A 19,464-nucleotide genomic window follows, 5' to 3' on the forward strand; every position below is an offset into this window, starting at 1 on the left:
GCTACTGTATTTTGGTGGAACAACAGAAATGCACGCTCGCGAGAGAGTCTGCACTTTTGCGACGGTCCCTGGATCAAGGCAGTTTCAAGGGGACCCAAACTGGGCGTTTCTTTACCGCTACTACAAAAAAAAGTATAACAACTAATATTGTCCGTTACACAACAACTGCAGTACTACAGACACATATATATACATAAACGTGCCGGGCTAGAAGTTGCAAATATGGTGTAAATATTTGTCGATATATCTATCTATGGTATCGTACAATGGTGGTATCGCAGGAGCTAAAGTTGGTTAGTTTTGCTACATGTAGCCTGTTCATAAATAAGCGTTTATTTCACATGTTGCCGTCATGGTTGTCTAGTAAAACATTGTTAATGTGTTGTAGACCAACATATCCACCGATATCAGTGTAAATACATGTTTTTTATGCAGTATATTTGACTGTAATATGTCCAGTAGCTAGCCCGATAGCTCAGCTAACTAGCTATGTTTTGAGTAAGTTTGTTTCGGGCTACTTTAAGGGATCGTCGTCAAACCCGTAGACGAACCAGAGGAGGTGAGTGTGTTGTACACGGCCTCTCTCTTACTGCGCCACTTTAAGTGAAATGGGGAAGCCTTGAAACCTCCATGTTTGTATCTTGAAATTGCGAGCGGAGTTGAGGCACCATATTGAATCAAAGTTTGTACCTCCTTGACAAATGTCTTTGTAAGTTTCAGACTTCAAAAAGTTTAGCCCGAAGTGTAATGGCTGTGCTGTAGGCGACGTGCTGCGATGTTTTTCCGTGTTTGTTCATGTTAAGTTGGTTTAATGCACCGAGTCAGCGAACTATCTGTAACTTTAAAAGTGTGAGATCAGCACTCTGGAGCAGACCTGGATGTGATGGACAACCCGTCCTCAATAATCACCCAAGTCAGCCGGGATGAAGAGGGGAATAAAGCCGCAGGAGAGAGAGGTAAGTGGCTGTATACGTGTCTTTTTAAGTGTGTTTTGCAGGGCTCCGTGACGCAGAAACCGCTGCGACAGCTTCTGCATAGATATATGAACGCCACTCTTTGGTGTAAAGTGAACTGAAAACAAGCCGCAGCACTAAAACTGACACATTGTCTCACTTTTGTGCACAAAGATCACGTCTGCGGACCTTCGGCCTGTGATGAAAGTCAAGGAAATGACGTACCAATGCTTATACTACTTAAATAAAAGCATGAGAATACCTTAAACCCACTTTAAATAGTATAGATATTACAGCACCATGCATATATAAAACAATCACAAAAATGTGTTTACTTTGGCCCCAGTGTGACAATCAAATGTGTGTTTTTATCTCTTCTGTCTCGCTGCCGTGGCTGTTAGTGCTTATTTATTTTACTACAGTGCTCCTCTGTTTCCTCCCTGACTTCATTAACCGGCCTGTGAAATTTTGATTTCCTCAATGAAACAATTCACTTTTTATCAGTTGTTGTGTGTTCAACGCCAGCTTTGCAGGACAGGCGGGGGAGTGAGAATGCAGGTTACTGAATAGTCTGGTGACCTGTCAGTCATCATCCCCGAGAAACCTGCAGCTCACATAGAGGCCGATGTCTGAGCAACACTGACATCTGTATCGTGGCGTTACTGATTATTGCATGCACACAAACGTATCAGGCCTTGTTGTGAATGTGCAGCTTAATCTTTTACATAACCGCGTCCTCACGCATGCTTATACTCACTGTCTCAAACAGCATGTTGACTTTGTCCCGCCTAATTCTGACACAACCCAAAGCTGTTTTAAGCTTCGTCGAATCAAACTCTTTTTAGTTTCAGGTTCTCCGTAGTTTAGAGGATCCACATGACGTGGTTTTACAGCGTTTGAGGGTTATAGATTGGCTCATAAGTCCAACTTTAAATGAAATGTCCTGCGGTTGTAGAAAGCAAGTCTACGAATGAATGGCTTGTTAAGCCGGTGCTGTTTTTGGTGTGGTATGTGAACGTTTCTCAACCTCACAAGCTGTTGCTTAATATGCCGACGGTCCTGTTGAGATCACTACGACTGATTGTGGCTGTTTTGTAAATGCAGCGAGCAGTGTTGGAAGCCAACAAAACGGTGTTTTCCATATGTTATGACGACTAACTTCATAATGTGACTAAAGCTCAGCGGTTATTGAGAGCGTGAGCGTCAATCGCACAACATTTGAGCGTGAATTGTTCCTCCCTGATGTTCCGCAGAGTTTGAATTATTCATTTTCAGTAAGTCCTGTAACACGAGATGACACGTCGAGGTCGGCTAAACTTACTTCAGTGTTCGTATAAATTTAAAGACTTGACCCACAAACAGACGATTGGTTCATCTCGATTTGAAGCCAGATGTGTTAGAAACCACGACGTAAAACACTGCAGAATGAGGTTCTACTTCTTAAACGACTGTGAGGAACATGACTATTGAAGCGAGTGGAGACTAGAGGGAGGACAAGGGAGGGAATGCTGGAAATGATATGGACACAAGGGAGGGAGCGAGGGCTCAAGGGAGGGAAAAAGGAAAGCAAGCAGTGAGGACTCAAGGGAGTAAATAAGGTTAATTTGCAAATCTCTACCTCTTTGTGACTGAATTGAAGCTAAATGAATAGTATCATAAAGCCGGCTCCCGCTACACTCAAACATGATGGCAAGCAGCTTCCTCCACTGATACCCGTCTGTTTCCTCTTCCTGTTTTGGACCCGAGCACGCCAGAGGGTCAGATGGAAGTTTGAATCCACAAATGGCGTAGGAGGGAATGAAAGAGGCGAGAGAGAGAGAGAGAGAGAGAGACGCACAACAGAGGGTTGTGTGTTGGTAACACAGTCACGTCCGGACACACACAGAGAGAGGGAGCAGAAAGAGGCCGAAACAAAGTGTAATAGGAGACAGAAAAGGAGGCGAGGAGGAGTGTTAATGAGAGATTGATGGGACACGGAAATGGACCAATGGAGTTCAGCTCAATGGATGATGAACTTTAGGGGGAATGTCTTCCTCTGAGAAGTTATCACTGCTAACCTAAATTCATGTTAAGTGTCCCATGTACGTGCATTTCAGTGTTTTAAATTGCCGTCAGTGGTTCACTTTTATTTTCTGACTGCCTGGTGTCCTCATGATGTCTTTTATAACGCTGTTAAAGAGCTGCGACTTCATTGCTGATGTTTGGGGCTGTTTGCTGCTGACATCAGAGCGTTACGCAAGAGCTCTTGGCAGCGCCGCGTGTCTCCAGGAGGGTTTTGTGCACATGACCAAAGTATGAGGAAAGCTGCTGGACGTACTTTGTGCTGTTGTCATACGTTCACGAGATGGAGTCATCAGCGTGAGAGTTAATATCACCAAAATACAGTTGTCACAGCTTTTGTTTTTCTGTTTTTAGAAAGGCAGAAATCTGCTCATGGCAGGATTTTTACTGAACTGTTTAAAAAACAAACAAACCTTTTAAAATAATCAATAAGTTGTTTATCGATTAAACTAATTCAATCAGCTCTAGCTTCTCAAATAAGAGGTAATTTGGGTTGCAGCTTGGTGACCACCTCTTCTTCTTCTTCTTCTTCTTCTTCTTCCTCTGCAGGCTCCTCCCCCTCTCTGTCCTCCAAGAAGCCCAGGAGCAGAGGCCTTTTCTCCAGCCTCTTCTGCTGCCTGTGTCGGGACCAGCCCGAGCCCCCGCCGGTCAACAACAACGCCCCTCTGCTGGTGGAAGAGAACGGCACCGTCTCCAAGGTGTGTTCACTGGAGCGATAACGGTCTGTGTTTCCTATCGCTGGAGTTAGCTGCGTCCCAGGTTGAAGTACATATTTCCTGTTTCCAGGTGAAGCCACTGCTGGCTCCAGTGAAGTCTAAAGACTCCGGAAAGATCTGCGTGGTTATAGATCTGGATGAGACGTTAGTTCACAGCTCGTTCAAGGTGAAGAACCCAAATACACAGTCACTCCTCCTTCTACATACACACACTTCCTTATGATTGGAAAAGATTCAATCTTCGACATCGATATCTTTTTTTGTCGTCATTCCAACAGCCTGTGAACAATGCAGACTTCATCATTCCTGTGGAAATAGATGGAACAGTACACCAGGTAATGTTGGAAACACACTCCCACTCAAAAAAAAAAACCCAAAATGTCCTCACTCTTAACTTGTCGCCTCGCCGGCCTTGTGGTCGTGTGATAGCTGGGCTCTCGGGGTTAAAGTGCTGTCTGCGTTTTGTAAGGGATTTGGAGACGGATGACATACCGTGGGTCTGGGCCTGATTCAAGTAATCCAGGATAGGTTTGTTCAGACAAGCACAGCCTATTCCGGATGACTTGGTTCAGGAACGCTACCCTCATCCGCCGACACCGCAGGAGGAAGAAAACTGGAGGAACTTCAAGGGAACAAGTCCTGGCTTTTTACTTTTGGAGCCAAATGTCTGTCTGTGATCCATACGAGCATATTTAGTGTATGAATCTTGGATGCCTGAGATTGAAATGTTTGATTCATGCATGCTCGTTCTTGTACCCCTATGTAAACCTTTAAAATGTTACTTCATCGTTTGCACAGATTATATTAAACCACAGCAAAGCGTCGTAGTTCCTCGGGCAGCTACGGTTTGTAGAAACATGTTTTTTGTTTTTTTTGTTTTGCATATGTCAGCTGTGTAGGAACCTGGTTTAAGATTCCTGTGTCTTCCAGGTGTATGTCCTGAAGCGGCCCCACGTCGACGAGTTCCTCAAGAGAATGGGGGAACTGTTTGAGTGCGTCCTGTTCACTGCCAGTTTAGCCAAGGTGAGGAAACCAGCTGCTGCTGACAGTAAACTCCTGCAAACGCATGCTTAACGACTCATTTCGTGTTATGGCTGCAGTATGCCGACCCCGTCTCCGACCTCCTGGACAAGTGGGGTGCTTTCCGCTCCCGCCTGTTCCGGGAGTCCTGCGTCTTCTACCGAGGCAACTACGTGAAGGACCTGAGCCGCCTGGGTCGGGACCTGAACAAAGTCATCATCGTGGACAACTCCCCCGCCTCCTACATCTTCCACCCCGACAACGCAGTGAGTAGAACACGCAGCGCCCGAGTCATGCCGGCGGTGCTCGTAACTCCCACGTGTGCTCGCTGATCATTTGCGTCTCCATCCAGGTGCCCGTGGCCTCGTGGTTCGACGACATGTCCGACACCGAGCTGCTGGACCTCATCCCCTTCTTCGAGAAGCTGAGCAAAGTGGACAACGTCTACACGGTCCTCAAGCACCAAGGGGCCGCCAGCTAACGGTGTTCTGAACAAAACGGCGTACAACACGGATTTGCCCACACCAGCGAGGCTCCAGCTCTCACTGCTCTGACTTTAAGTGGCCTCATCACTGCCACCTACTGGTCAAACAGAAAACTCCCTGATATTTGTAACTTTTCTCTGCGTCAGCTCGATGTGGGATGGATGAATGGATGTTTCCGCGGCGCCACTGAGCCTCGCAGAAGAAGTCTGTCGCCGTGAACCCTCTGGACACAGACTGGGTGCTTCTCACGGATTCATCAGTCTGATTCTGCACAAGATGCAGGATTTGGAAAGATTGACGTGCAAGTGGACTCCGTCAGCCTCGTCATCGAAAGAGCAGATGGTGTATACGTACTGTAGATGTCTTTTAAACATCTTAGTCACAAATTCAGTCAATTATCACACTATTGTGGTGTCATTTTAGAGTTTTTACAGCGATTTGATCAGGTGATTCTGAATAATTGGGAGAGTTGTGGATGAATCTGATCAATAGTCTATAGTCCTCCCTTTCACTGTGATGCAGAACATTATTTTAGCACAATTGTCAAACTTACAAAGCAGCATTAGATCATTATTTAGGATTGTTGCCTTTTAAAATGGACAAAATGTCCTTTTGCAGCAACATTTTGAAAAAAAATCAATGTACACAACTCTAATCCCTTTTAAAATGAGTAAATATATATATAAATATAATGAGCTGAGTAAGACACTAATATGAATATCAAACCATCTGCCCGTGACGGTGAGAGAGCAGCTGTTTATCGGACGGCGGTGTAAAGATTGATGGACGGCCAACACGCACTTGTGTACCGTCGTGAGCGTACACAACGCCAGGATGGACTTCTCTGGTCCTCCGTTTTAAAGCCACACACACACACACACACACAACTTGAATTCTGTTGAAAGTTGTGTGATGGTCACAGCTTGGTTTGTCAGTTTGGTTCTCATAAGCTTCAACGTATTCTTTCTTTTTCCCTAAGCGGTACACATAGGCTGGAAACAAGTTCAGGACTTTGTTATCAAACGTGTGCGGAGGACGGGGAGCTGCCACGAGGACTCGAGGAGGTGTGAGGTGTCTGGTGAGCAGAAAGTGAGATTTAAAGGAGGAATCCACCCTGAAACGCTTCAACACAAACAGCGAGTGGAGATTTATTTTGTTCATGGTGACGTAATGCCGAGCTCATTCTAGTGCAGCTACGTTGGAGTTTAATAAATATTAAACATGTCTGGTTTCCTTCAGTGTAGTTGCTATTTCACATTCACATTTGGAGAATTAAAGCACAAGATGAAGAGATAGTCACAGTACTGCTACTGAATTTGCTATTCATTCAAAGAAAGATGATTTTTAAGGTGGAATTTTCCTTTCAAAGCTCACACATTGACTGTGTATTGCTTCTTTTAGCTCTACGTGGTGATGTAGCAGGCCTCTTGTTATCTCCCTCGGATGCGTTGACAATACCGTGTGTTGAGTGAAGAATGAAACCGTGGGTTTGACTAAGAGCCTCCGTAGCAGGCTTGTGATGCGACTTTACCGAGATCAGGCAGGGACGACAATTAAACCCGACATATTAAGAGCGATTGCGTTATTTTTCTATGTTTTAACAAATTATTGTCAATCAAATTAGCCTGTTTCTTTTCTAAATGAGTGGGTTTTTTTGCCCAGGAGTGCGACTGTGATACAATGTTCACAGTTCGTTTTGTTTCCATGCAAGGCCTGGTTGTTTACCTCGTATATTAATAGGCAATATATGGATCCAGAAGCACCAGCAAATTACTAAAAGGGTAGTATCTTGCTGTTGTAGACACGTAACAGGGTAATTATTTTGGTGCGTTTCATGTAAGCCATCATCACACGTCTCATCTAAGTTCAGTGCCGATAACTGTTGTTTTGGAATTCTTCGGCAAACAGGAGTATTTATAGGAACGTTAAGTAATTTTATCAGTCATTCATTAATATTTGGAATATTCATGTTACTGTACTCATGATTGAATAGATGTAACCAAAGTTTTGACCTGTTTTATCGTACCAAATTATATATGGACTGTATGTAATGTTTTTTTCCCCCATAAATGCTAAATGAAAGATGGTCCAAGTGCTGTTTATTGTTACGTATTATCCGCTAATTCCTTATATTTGAATTAACAACCATGCTAATGAACGCTATGCTTATTATGATATCAAAACATTACTTTATAGAGAACCGTAAATTAGTGAACTACTGTGTTTGGCCACCAGGGGGCAGCGTAGGCTGTGGACACGATATCGTCTGCTGTAATTGCCGTTAAGTGTTTTAGTCACCTGGTGGCTAACCTGTTAGCTAACAGGCGGCTAACCTGTTAGCTAACAGGCGGCTACGAGCCGCAGCCAGCAAACACGGAGCAACATGTGGAGTCTTCCTTCTGGACACCTGATAAATGTACGTCCAATATCATCAAATACACCGATTATAGATCATATTTATTGCACATTTGAATTTCCTTTCCTATAGTATGCATTTGGTTAGTTCTTTTTTAGGAGAATTAAGCTTATTGTGCGTCGTATCTCGCACAGCGTAAATTAAATGAGGTTTGAGTAATTTTGGGGGCATATTTCCTCTCCCATCTCTATTTTACCAATTAGATATTAGTAAAACATTATTATGTAGATATGGCATTTATATGAGTGGTTGAAGCTTAATAATTAAATAATTAACAAATGCAGCTCACTGCAATTTTAACGTTACATTATAATGCAAAAATATCAGTTTATTTAGCGTTGATATATAGATGTTACCAAATAGTTTGTCTATTCAGAGAACACAAATGACATGTAGTTGACACCATATAATTCCTGTTTTATTTTGGGGAGCTTTCATCAGAATACAAGAACATAAAGTCAATTAGAAATCAGGCAAATAAATATAGACTACACAGTAAAAAAAAAAGGGAATAACTTGGCGTCACTGAATCCCCTCAATTTGAAAGAAGATCAGAACAGGGCTAATGCAGGTTATCCAAACATGACAAATGGATGTTGAAAAGATTCGGGTGCAGTCAGTTTCTTTCTTTGTCTCAGACTCCCGTTCTCTCTCTTCCTCTAAGTCTCCGTGACGCTGAGCGTGGCACTGCTCTTGGCCTTGCCCGTGGTGAACTTCACCACCCCGCTCATGTCGGCGCTGGTGTGTTTCAGGGTGAGCTTGTGGACCGTCCCGTGGTTTTCCAGGCGGACAGAGGGGCCGTGCCGAAGGGTCTCCCCGTTCAGAGTCCAAAGAGGGGGCGTGTTGATGGCGACGGACACCTCGCACTGGAAGGATGCAGGCGCAGGCTCAGTTACCTCCACGTCCTCGAGCTCTGTGACCATGACGAGGGCTTGGGCTGCACACAGGGAAACAAGTGTTCTCATGGTAAGGTACAGAAGCGAGAAGTACATTTTACCTTATTATAACACATTGGTATTGCTGCACACCCATCACCCCTAAACATTCTTGGTACATATGTAAGCCGGAGCAGTAAAAGTTGTGCAAAACGACTTAATTCACCTTTAATTTAAAGCTCCTTCGCTTCCAACCCAACCTACCTTCCACCATCAGCTTGGCTTTGGATGTGTGCTCCCCGACCTCGATGCTGTAGGTGTCCTCATCCTCCACAGCCACCTGCTGGATCACCAGTTTGTGGGAGCATCCGTCGGCCAGGATCGCCACCCGATCTGAGGGAAGCAGCTCCTCGCTGCCCTTGTACCAGACGGCGCTGGAGCGAGGCGTGGAAACGGTGCATTCGAGGATCACGCGGTGTTTCTCCAGGGCTGTTCGATCTCGCAGGGGTTTTACAATAGAAACGGGGAGTTCTGAAGTCAAAGGAAACGTTTTTAAGATTTTGTATGGAACATTTTCCAGCTGTTAGCATCCGAAAAAAAGGACATGCTCGAGGTAAAAATGGACGTACCTTCTATTTCTAAGGAAGCTGTAGATTCAACAGCCTTGGCTACAAAGCGGATCTCCCCAGCATCCTCAGCATTGACGTTGCACATCAGTAGGAAGTGTTTGGTCCCTGAAGGACAACAACAGACTTGTAGAATCTACATTGAAGCGCGTAACAGAATCATTCAGTCCCATCAATAATCGACACCCTCCTTTTCTGACCTTCAGTGCGGATCTTGATGGCGCCAGTGGGCCGGATCTTGTGGCCGTCTTTGTACCACTCCCCAGGAACGTTCTCCAGAGAAACCTCGCACATGAAGACGGCGTTCTGGTCCTCCTGAATGTAAAGGTCCTCCAGGTTGTGCACGATCTCCAGCTTATGCTCTGGGAGGTGAGTAAAGAGTGTTTGCACACACAACACAACATATAACCTGGAGTTACCGTGATGTGTGTTGTAGCAGCAGACACTTACCATAAACCTCCAGTGAACAGGAAGTGTTGATATCCCCTGTGTCACATGTGTAGGTACCAGAGTCAGCCCGGCAGCACTGCATGATCTGGCAGAACCGCTTGCGGCCCATGGAGTAGATCCGACAGTTCTGCCCCGGCTTCAGCTCCGTCCCGTTCTGATTGGCGGAAGCAAAGGCACAGAGGTATTTCTCACGCCTTGCAATTTTCTACAGTGAGCCTAAACATAGTCAAGAGCAATGAGAGCATTTGTTGGTTTGTTTTACCTTTTGCCATTTGACTTCGATGTTCTGTCTGGAGAATTCACACTCCAGAGTGGTTGGAAATTCCTCCTCCACACGGACGTCGGCTAGCGTCCTCAGGATAGTCACCGGAGTCTCTGTCGGGTTCAACAAATCCAATGAATGAATCGAAGGCCACCAACACTTATTTAGGGAGTCCACTGGCCTGTGTTTACCTTTGACCGTGAGCCTGGCAGCGGTGCGCACCCTTTCAGCGGAGAAGACGATGGTGCCCGTGTCCTCGAGGGTGAGGTTGGACAGGGTGAGGCCGTGGACCAGCCCGTTGGTGCTCACCCGCCACTGGTTGTTCGGTTTCACCCGGATGCCGTCCTTCTGCCAGATTCCCTCCACATCCGTGTGGGAGAGCTCCACCTCGAAGGAGGCGGTCTCTCGTTCAACGGTTTCTTGGTCAGTCAGGCCTTTACGGATGGAGATTTTACGAGCTTGATTGGAGGAGATGAGGGAGAGGAATGTTGTATAAATGCCATTTGTTGGCAAAACCATTTTGATAATTGATAAATCATGAAGGTAATTGATCAAACATCCACGTCTTACGTTCTACATTGAGCTTGACCTGCGTCCGGTCGTGCAGAGTCTCGCAGCGATAGGTTCCCCGGTCTGACAGAGTCAGGTTTTGGATGGTCAGACTGCGTTTACAGCCGTTCTGGGCCAGCTTGTGTCGGGGACCGGGCTGGATGACCACCCCTTGCCTCATCCACTGGACCTCTCCCATCTCAAGGCCGATCTCTGTCTCCAGGGTGGCGTCGCCAAACTCTTCCGCCATGACAGCCTCCATTTTCTTAGTAAACATGACCTGCGCCTCTGAATATAAGGGAGGAGAGACAGAAGTACAAATCACAATGAACTTCTGTCAGTTCTGGAAATACAACCGCTCCTTTCCTTTCATTAAATGGCCTTACCCTGAACTTTGAGGCTGGCTTTGCTGATCTGTCCCTCGGCCTCTGCCGTAATCTTCGCACAGTCCAACATCTGGCATTTCTTGATCACCAAAGTGCGGCACAGGCCGTTCTGATTTGCCCAGAAACGATCACCAAGAGTGATGGCCTCGTTGTCCATGAGCCAGACCAGCTGGACATCCTCAGGGGAAACCACGCACTTGAAGGTGGCGTCTTCTCCTTCAAGCACAGTGGTGTTGTGGAGCTCTGTGAGGAACTCCACCACCCGAGGCACTGAAGAGACACAAGAAAGTTCATGAACCTGCTACCTCGCGTAAGAAAAGGCCGAACGTCTGAGCACAGGCATACTTACACTCTACTCTCAGCGCCGCCACGGTCCGGTCATCTCTGGACTCGCAGACGTACTCGCCAGCATCCTCTCTGGTTAAACGGTGGAGGGTCAAGCTTCGCTCCACACCGTCCGCCCGAATGGTGATCCTCCTGCTCGCAACCAACTCCACGCCATTCCTCAGCCACTGGACGTCTGCTTTAGGCTTGCCCACCTCACAGCGAAGGGTCACCATGCCGTCAGCGTGGGCCACCGTGTCTCGGAGGGGCCTCGCAAACTTGATTCTCATTTCTGTGACACAAAGAAAATCAAAGCTAAAATCGCTTTTCAGTCCAAAAGAATGATGTTTCATCATTTTATCGGATGAAAAGAGGAGATTTGAACCTTTCACCAGCAAGCTGAAGTGGAGCTGGTCCGTGTTGGCATCGCAGGTGTACTCTCCGGCATCAGAGCGCCTCAAAGGCTCGATGGTAAGGGTGCGTTTATGGCCCTCCGTGAGTGCTCGGGAACGTTCGCCTTCCACAGGCGTCCAGTCCTTCAGCCAACGCACCAGAGCGCTTTCCTTGGACACGTAGCTCGTCAATGTTACGCTCTCTGCTTCATACCCTGTCACGACAATGTCGTCCTCCTTGTTTACGAACGTTACTGCGGGCTCTTCGATGGAGGAGGAAAGAGAGGAAGACATTAGGTGATCTTATTGATCATCGTATCTCCGGAGACATCGGTGTGAGTTTTCACCTTGAATCCTGACAACGCTGATCATCTTCTCGTCCGCAGCGTCGCACACGTACTTCCCAGAATCTGAGGGCTGGACATTTGAGATGGTCATTTTCCTCAGCGTGCCGGAGCTCTCAATGTAGGTCCGGGGGTCACTGGTGAGCAGCTTGTCATTGCAGTACCACTGAACGGGGGCGTTGGCACGGGACACTTCACAGGCCAGGATCAGGTCGTCCCCTGCCACCATCTCCTGGGAGTCGGGCTCATTTGAGTTGCCCACGATTGTCACTGGAGGCTCTAAGGCAAAGGGGGAAAAGACAGATGATTCATTTAAGGGACGGTTTTAAAACGAAATCATTTAATTCGTAAAATTCACTAATGTAACTCTACCTTGTACCGTAACCTGGAAGCTGATATTGTCGTCTCCGGCATCCAGGAAGTACTCTCCCGAGTCGCCGAGTTCAGCGTTTAGGATGACCAATGAGCGGAAAGCACCTTCTTCCTCTTCGCAGAACCGTTCATCGCCCCCAACGCGACAGTTACCTTTGTACCATTTGGTGACGCCATCGGCTCTGGAGAGCTCGCACTCCAGCACGATCTCATCAGAAATCATGGACTTAATCTCTGTCTTCATCTCTGTCTTTCTCAGGATCGTCACAGGAGGCTCTGATGATGCAGAATTACACATTGACAGTCATTATAACATCATGGTGGTCTTGAAAATTGCATTTTGTTACAGAAAGCGTCTCCAGAGCTGACATTACCTGAAACTTTGACCTGGAAATCAATTCTGTCATCAACGGCGTCACAGGTGTATTTCCCAGAATCCTCTGGGGTGGGACAGTGGATGGTCAGACGATGGATGAGCCCGTCCTCTGTGATGGTGACGTTACTGCTCTCCTCCACTTCTCTGCCATTCAGCCACCACACGACTTCAGCGCTGAACCGGGACACTTCGATCTCCAGCACGATCGGTTCGCCGGGAAAACTCTCCAGTTTGTCCGCCGTGTTTTTGGGACGAGTAAGCGTCACTGGTGGCTCTAAATGAAAAGGAATAAAGTCATTAAAGAGGAAAGAATCATAAAAAATAGTATTAAAAAGTCTTAGATCTGTCCTAATGTGCTCATTCTTACCTGCAATAGTGACCAGGAAGACCACAGAGTCATCTTCAGTGTCGCATACATACTCCCCTGTGTCGTCCACAGTGGTTATGGGTATAACCAGCCGGCGTCGGGCCCCATCCGCCTCCAGCGTCAAGCGCTGACTCTCCTCAACCTCCAGGCCGTCTCTGTACCACCGGACTGGGGCGTCCGCCTGGGAGATCTCACAGGTGAGCTCCAGCCTCTCGGAGGCCAAATGAGTCAGTTCCAGCTCTGATTCACTGGGGGAAACGATTCTTACCAGCGGCTCTGGTGCAGGAGGACGACAGTTAAACACTTCCACACGTTTCTATTAGATGTATGGTACAATCAGAAGTGAGCAATTTCAGTCTTACCCTTGACACTAAGCTGGAAAAAGACAGAGTCTCCATCTGTTTCGCAGACATACTCTCCACCGTCCTCCACCGAGCCGCTGAGGATGGTCAGCCTCCTGTAAGGACCCTCGCATATCAGCTGGATGTTGTCGCCTCCCTCCACCTCCTGGCCGTCCTTCAACCACCGCACCGTCCCGATGGAACGAGACAACTCGCACTGCAGGTGGATCTCCTCTGAGATATAGCTCTCCATCACAATATCATCCTTGGGTTCCACAATCATCACTGGAGGCTCTGTGTTAGTGGAAGCACAGTAACGGCAAATCACATATCGAATGTGGCTTAAGTGTGTGTGAAAAGGCATGAAGAGAGATGTTCTGCACTTGCACTAGCAAATCAATGTGTCTTGAAACGCTACTCAACAGGTATCTATACCTCTGACGTTGACGGTGAACTCCATGCTGTTGTTTCCTGCCTGGCAGGTGTAGCTGCCAGCATCTGAGGTGTCTGCAGAGCGGATGATCAGCCTCCTCAGGCTTCCCTCTGCCTGCAGCGTGATGTTGTCAGTGGGCTGGATCTCACAGCCGTCCTTATACCTGAGACGCACCGAATCACACACGGGGTTTCAAATAATCAACTAGATCATTTAGAACTCACTTATCAAAGTTTAGATACATTTATGTGATGACAGATTAAAAATAGACGCCTCGTGGATCATTTTCAATGAAATGTTTCTGACAGGAATTGGCTCCTCGTCGTCTTACCACACGACTTCGGCATCGTCTGTGGAGACATGGCAGAGCAGCACCACGGGGTCCAGCTCCATGCCGCTCTTATGGAGCTCCTCCTCTGAGGCCGGCTTGAACTCCACCGCGCGACCTGAAAAACAACAACAGGAGGAGCGAGCGACGGATCAACAGCTGGAACACAAGGTACCGGAGATGCCGCCTTAAAATGAGAAATAATCCGACGACAATTTGGTGAAACCAAAGATTAACTTAGAGCCGAAGTTCACACTAACATTTCAAGATGTAAACATTTTGGAAACAGCAAGTGTGTAGCATTCGTCTCGATAAAAAAAAAAGCTCTTAATTCACAATAAAAAGTATGAATGAGTACAAAGCAATCTTTGTCAACTTTTCAAAAACCTGATACCTGCAACGTCCACGTTGAATTTGATGACATCTCCTGACGTTTCACATGAATAAACTCCAGAGTGAGATGCATCAGCTGATTGAATCACAATCCTCCTCATGTTCCCATCTGACTGGATGTTGAAGCCATCGGTCACCTGGAGCTCAGTGCCGTCTTTGAACCAGCTTACTTTGGCGGGGGGGTGGGAGACTTCGCAGTAGAGAACAATGGGGTCACTCATGTCCACCCTCTTGTTGCTGTCTGAGTCTGACAGAGGACTGAATTTCACCACCGCAGCTGCAAAGAAATATACACGACAAATAAACGCCAAAGGAACGCATCCGTCACATGCTGAGTGAAAGGAAAAGCGGATCGCGACACCTACGTTTAACCTCGAGCACGGCTGAATCCCTGACTCCGTTGGCTATGAAGGTGACTTCTGCCGTGTCCTCCGTCGTGCTCGTTCCACGGATAACCAGCGAGTGCCGTGTTTGGGACTGTTGTATTGAGTATCGTCCGCCATGCTGCAGTTGAGCGCTGTTCAGAAACCAGGTTCCGACCATCGGGGCGGACAATTCGATGGAGAAGGGAGCGTCTTCTCCTTCCACAACCTCGCAGCCTTTGAGCCGACAGCAGATCTTTGGTCCGGGAACTAAGGAAGATGGAACAATTAGAATCTCAAAAAAAAGTTAAAGCAGTTTCACCTTCCTGGTAGAGATTTCCACTCTTTACAATACAAACTTAGTCTACTTAAAGGCAGTCTGCCATCTAACATGTACAATTCTGCTCTGCAGGAAGTTCCTCACCCAGGTGGACAGCGTTGGGAAACTCCACATGGCCGCTCCGCCCGTACTTGTTGATGCAACAGACGCGGAACCGGTAGTCGCCTTCGCACGGCACGCTGTCGCTGGTGATCTCGGCTGAGGTGGCGTTCTCCGAGGTGAAACACTTCTGCCACTCTTGGGAGCCCACTTCCTGTCTCTCCACGACAAAGATGGATCGGGTGGAGGTCTGGCTGTTGGGGGCAGGGACCCAGGTGAGCAGGGTGCTGTTGGGTCGCTCCACATCCAGTTTCACTCCCACAGGGCAGATAGGAGGGCAATGTCTTGTGGCTAAAAGTGGGAAAAGACACAGAATATGAAAATGAGCAGAATAAGGTTTGAAAACGGTTAAAACAAACATGTACGTTAGCGTTTCCTGAATGCACCTTTGACTTTGAGACGCGATGAGGTCTTGGAACTTCCTGCGACAAAGGTCACTACCCCCGAGTCGTGATAGGCCACGTTGACAAAAACCAGAATGTGAGTTTTGCCGAAAGACTTGAGGATCGTCTGATGAGACTCGTGCAGCTTCAAACCCTCTTTGAACCAGTGGACCTCCATGTCGTCGCCGTCCACCTCCACGCAGAACGCCGCGTTCTCGCCCTCCAGCACCTCCAGCTTCCGCTGAAGTTTACGAACAATCGTCCCTGAAAGTGGAAAGTTATTTTCTTTACGTTCATTTGTTTTGTGCAACAATTTTCTTCCGCTAAAAATGTAAAGTGTTACCCTCTCTTGTCCAACAGACCTTTAACGGACAGCTCTGCAATGCTCTTTGCTCCATCTGGCATCTCGCAGAGATACACTCCGTCGTCGTCCGTCCCAACGTCATGGACGGTCAGTGTCCGCGTGGCTCCTTTCTGCTCCATCCCGTACTTACTGCTGGGCATCAGCCGCTGGTCCTCCAGGTACCAGGCAGATGGGAGCGATTCGTCGGGCACCTCGCACTCCAGCACGGCGACGTCCCGCTCCCTCACCTCTACATCTCTTAATGGACGCCTGAAGCGCACCGCTGGGCCTGAAGAACAACGGAAACGGGTAAGTGTGGATGTGTTTACTTCAAAATAGGGGATGATTTGCAGATGTCGCCTACCTTTGACGGACAGGTGAACAGCACTGAGGGTGTTTCCAAGCGCGTTTGATGCTGCACACACATACAGTCCCGTATCTTGCACTTTACAGTACAGAACCTTCAGCGTGTAGTAACCCTCTCGGTCCTCAAATATCAGATGACGTCTCCCGGCTTCTAGGGGAACCCCGTCTTTCTTCCAAATGATCTCTGGCTTGGGCTTTCCTGTCACAAAGCAGCGGAACTTGGCGTGCTTCCCCTCTGCCACTGCAAACTTCTTGGCTTTAGAGGCTCTGACGGGCGGCTCCTCTATGACCCTCAACAAACTGAGCCTCCCGCCCCTGTGCTTCGGCGACCACTGGCCGTTAGCGTGACCGTTTGAGGACGTTTGACCCTCCTCTCCTTCCGGTACGGGCTCGACAAGAAGGACGGCGCCGGCCAAGGCCTGGCCATGGCTGCTGACGGCCCTGCAGGTGTAGACGCCTTTGTCTGGCATGCGCGTCCTGTAGATCTTGAGCTGGAACCAGCCGCCATCTTGATTGCTCACGCTGAAGTGTGCACTCTCGAAGATGTCGCCGAGCTTCTTCCCGTCTTTCTCCCACGTCACCTCGGGCAGAGTGCCCCAGATTTTGCAGGAGAAGGCGGCGTCTTCTCCCCGGCCCACGCGCAAAGAGAGCGGCTTGATGAGGAATCGAGGTTTATCATCGGACACTAAATCAACCGCCTCTCGTTGTGCACTTAACTTCAGCTCCTCTCCATTTTCTTTCTTGTGGTCACCATGTTCCCCTGTGCAGTAGCCATTCTGGTGTCCTTCAAACTCTCCATTTTCTCTCAGTGGTTGCTGCATACCATTGACTCCTAATTGCGTTTGCCCCCCTTCCTGTGGCTGGGCCTCTCCTTCCACTTTGAGTGAGGCTGCAGCACAAGTTTCACCTATGCTATTTTTGGCCTTGCAAATGTACTGGCCAGCATCCTGCAGAGTTACTCCAGTAATGGTCAGCAGGTACGCTTTTCCATCCTCGGAGAGCTTGCAGTGTCCATCGGACACAATCTGGATGTTTTTACGCTCCCAGATCACATCGGGACGAGGGTCCCCACCAATTTGGCACCTCAGTGTGGCGTCTGAGCCACAATGTGCCACCACAGGGCGTGGGTAGCCCAAAAGACGAGGAGCACCTCCAAAAATATCCATGACGAAGTCACCCTCTCTGTGGTTTGAATGAGTTTCTTTTGTTGCGGGATCGCCTCAGTAAGAGCCTCTTATCTCTGGTGAAGGAGCTGTAAGATAAAGACAATGTATATTTCATAAGGCGTTGGTCTTTAATGGAAGCTCGCACCCAAAGTCACGATCTAAACTGGTGACACATTGACCTGTTTACACCTGACCTCAAATGGGAGATATTTTATGGGCAGGAATCCGATCGGGATGATTCGATGCAGGAGTGTTCTAAAATGTTTCATGTATCCAACATGTCATGAAGGCTCAGCTGAACATGTTCAGTGAGGTGTTGATCACATGCTTGGTGGTTTGGTAAAGTAGGTTCTGAGCAATCGTAAACCGCTCTTGTTCGTCTCTCAGCTGGTGCTGTAACTCACTGAAGAGTGTATTTATAAAGGAGTCTGTCCAAAAAAAGACCAGAGCCCGTGTGCCACACAGCAGGTAAACTGAACAGTCTGCAGCCACTAAAGAAGACAAAACGGACTCATGAGTTGTATGTATGGAGCATGAATGCCGGCTCTATCCTTCCTGATGGATTGTCTTTGTCTCTTTACATTGTTGCCATTTTTGAATAAGTTCTTCAAGCTAACTTCCTCTTTCTTGACAGCCTATGGTTTGATCCTGAAGCAGCCAGTAGAAAACTCTCATCTCTCTCATGTGGCTCATTTGTTTCCCGCTTGTTGTCGCCATCTTTCTTTTGGCATTAACCGTCCCTGACGCACCGCACTCGCATCTGATGCGTGTCCTCTGCACAGCATGGATCATGTAGTCATGCTCGTGTCTTGGCTGGAAAATAGCTCTCCGGGTAGCATGTCAGATATTTCTGAAGTCTTATGATCAGTGAACACACGGAAGAGGCTCAGCTACTCATTGAGCATTGTGTTGGCACATGGGTAGAAATCATTCTTCTTAAGCAGTCACATGATAAACTTACCGCGATACGAGTCTCTAAAGCATTCCGTCACAGATGTGAGGTTTATGTCCTCGAAACGTTCATTGATGTCCCTTCAATTTGAGTGGTGGAGTTGGCAGAGATTCTGTTGCTCTGCGAGTCTCCTCAGCTCTGGTTCTTTGTCTCGCCGCTTTGTTGTTTGTAGATTCTGGCTCACATTTGGCAAACCTCCTCTTCGCCGAGAGTCGCAGCAAGTGAGGAAAAAGTCAATCCTCCGGTCACACTTGGCGGCCCACAGTCACAGGTACCAGGTCTCGGCTGCGTCCCCTCGGTTTGGCGTGAGGTTGCAGGTGGCCGAGAGGGAAATGGCCACAGCGTTTCAGCCGAGCGCCTGGTTTATGCGTCAGCTCTGATAGTGTCATTGTCCAACGGCTAAAGAGTGAGAGAGAGAGTTGGAATGGGGGGGGGGGGGGCTTTAAATGCTTTCGCAGCTGCTGCCGCCACTGCTAGCCACCACCTAAAAATACCAGCAGCTTCAATGACAGAGGTCCAGATAAAGTTAGCCCCCCCCACATTCACAGGCCGCGGCTCACTAAAGATAGAGGGGAGGCCGAGCTCTGCTGTGGATCACCCAGCTCCACAGACACGCAGAGTTAAACCTCCGAAGAGAAAGGACCCCCCACCTGCTGTAGCTCCGTGAGTCACGCTGACCCATGAATAAGGTCAAACTGGAGTCGCATCAGCATTAGCAAATGATTTCTATCGAGCAGTGAGCTGTAGGCAGAAACGACTCGTGAATGCTTTTAAACTGCGTGACAAAGAAAACGGTGTCGGCTGAGGCTGTTCTCAGTGATGTATGACACTGATAAGGAAATGCATGAATTACTTTAATTGTTTAATTGTTGTGTATGAGATGAAGGATCGATGGACAAGTCTTGAAAAACATATTCTTGTATTTAACAGCGGTATCCCACCGTGGCCGCTTTGAATGCGGTGTTGACACGCGTCGCCTGCATT

At 47.8% G+C, this 19,464-nt stretch overlaps 3 protein-coding genes across 4 annotated transcripts in view; 2 read left to right on the forward strand and 1 right to left on the reverse strand.

Moving 5' to 3' along the window:
* Nucleotides 1-262: 262 nt before the first annotated feature.
* Nucleotides 263-7,311, forward strand: LOC306797008 (carboxy-terminal domain RNA polymerase II polypeptide A small phosphatase 1-like). The gene is made up of 7 exons (XM_079296156.1): nucleotides 263-956; nucleotides 3,564-3,712; nucleotides 3,801-3,896; nucleotides 4,009-4,065; nucleotides 4,661-4,753; nucleotides 4,831-5,016; nucleotides 5,103-7,311. The coding sequence occupies exons 1-7, from the start codon at nucleotides 884-886 to the stop codon at nucleotides 5,229-5,231; spliced, it is 783 nt and encodes a 260-aa protein (XP_079152282.1). The 5' UTR covers nucleotides 263-883; the 3' UTR covers nucleotides 5,232-7,311.
* A 999-nt stretch (nucleotides 7,312-8,310) lies between these two features.
* obsl1a (obscurin like cytoskeletal adaptor 1a) lies at nucleotides 8,311-15,950 on the reverse strand (the record flags this gene model as incomplete). The annotated part of the gene is made up of 23 exons (XM_079296842.1): nucleotides 8,311-8,588; nucleotides 8,791-9,057; nucleotides 9,156-9,260; nucleotides 9,353-9,514; nucleotides 9,603-9,756; nucleotides 9,865-9,977; nucleotides 10,056-10,322; nucleotides 10,435-10,701; nucleotides 10,800-11,069; nucleotides 11,149-11,415; nucleotides 11,509-11,778; nucleotides 11,863-12,138; nucleotides 12,232-12,507; nucleotides 12,606-12,881; nucleotides 12,975-13,250; nucleotides 13,337-13,609; nucleotides 13,751-13,911; nucleotides 14,080-14,194; nucleotides 14,471-14,746; nucleotides 14,835-15,101; nucleotides 15,256-15,561; nucleotides 15,657-15,894; nucleotides 15,945-15,950. The coding sequence occupies 23 exons, from the start codon at nucleotides 15,948-15,950 to the stop codon at nucleotides 8,311-8,313; spliced, it is 5,166 nt and encodes a 1,721-aa protein (XP_079152968.1).
* Nucleotides 8,486-19,464, forward strand: part of LOC306797347 (sodium/potassium-transporting ATPase subunit alpha-1) — a 39,204-nt gene continuing 28,225 nt past the window's right edge. Inside the window, exons 1-4 of one of the 2 annotated variants that reach the window (XM_079296671.1) lie at nucleotides 8,486-8,617; nucleotides 9,359-9,521; nucleotides 9,656-9,783; nucleotides 16,014-16,305. In XM_079296671.1, coding sequence (XP_079152797.1) covers nucleotides 16,036-16,305 — 270 coding nt within the window. In that variant the 5' untranslated portion in view covers nucleotides 8,486-8,617; nucleotides 9,359-9,521; nucleotides 9,656-9,783; nucleotides 16,014-16,035. Of the gene's footprint in view, nucleotides 8,618-9,358; nucleotides 9,522-9,655; nucleotides 9,784-16,013; nucleotides 16,306-19,125; nucleotides 19,144-19,464 lie in introns of those variants that run through there. The other variant, XM_079296672.1, reaches the window with a different exon arrangement.

This window comes from Melanostigma gelatinosum (assembly GCF_949748355.1).
Source record: "Melanostigma gelatinosum genome assembly, chromosome: 24".
Taxonomy (NCBI): domain Eukaryota; kingdom Metazoa; phylum Chordata; class Actinopteri; order Perciformes; family Zoarcidae; genus Melanostigma; species Melanostigma gelatinosum.

Bases quoted from the DNA above. Each gene is read 5' to 3' on its own strand.
- LOC306797008 (XM_079296156.1), top strand. From the start codon at position 884: ATGGACAACCCGTCCTCAATAATCACCCAAGTCAGCCGGGATGAAGAG. The intron at 4,754-4,830 runs GTGAGGAAACCA...TTATGGCTGCAG, and splicing joins TCACTGCCAGTTTAGCCAAG to TATGCCGACCCCGTCTCCGA. The intron at 5,017-5,102 runs GTGAGTAGAACA...GTCTCCATCCAG, and splicing joins TCTTCCACCCCGACAACGCA to GTGCCCGTGGCCTCGTGGTT.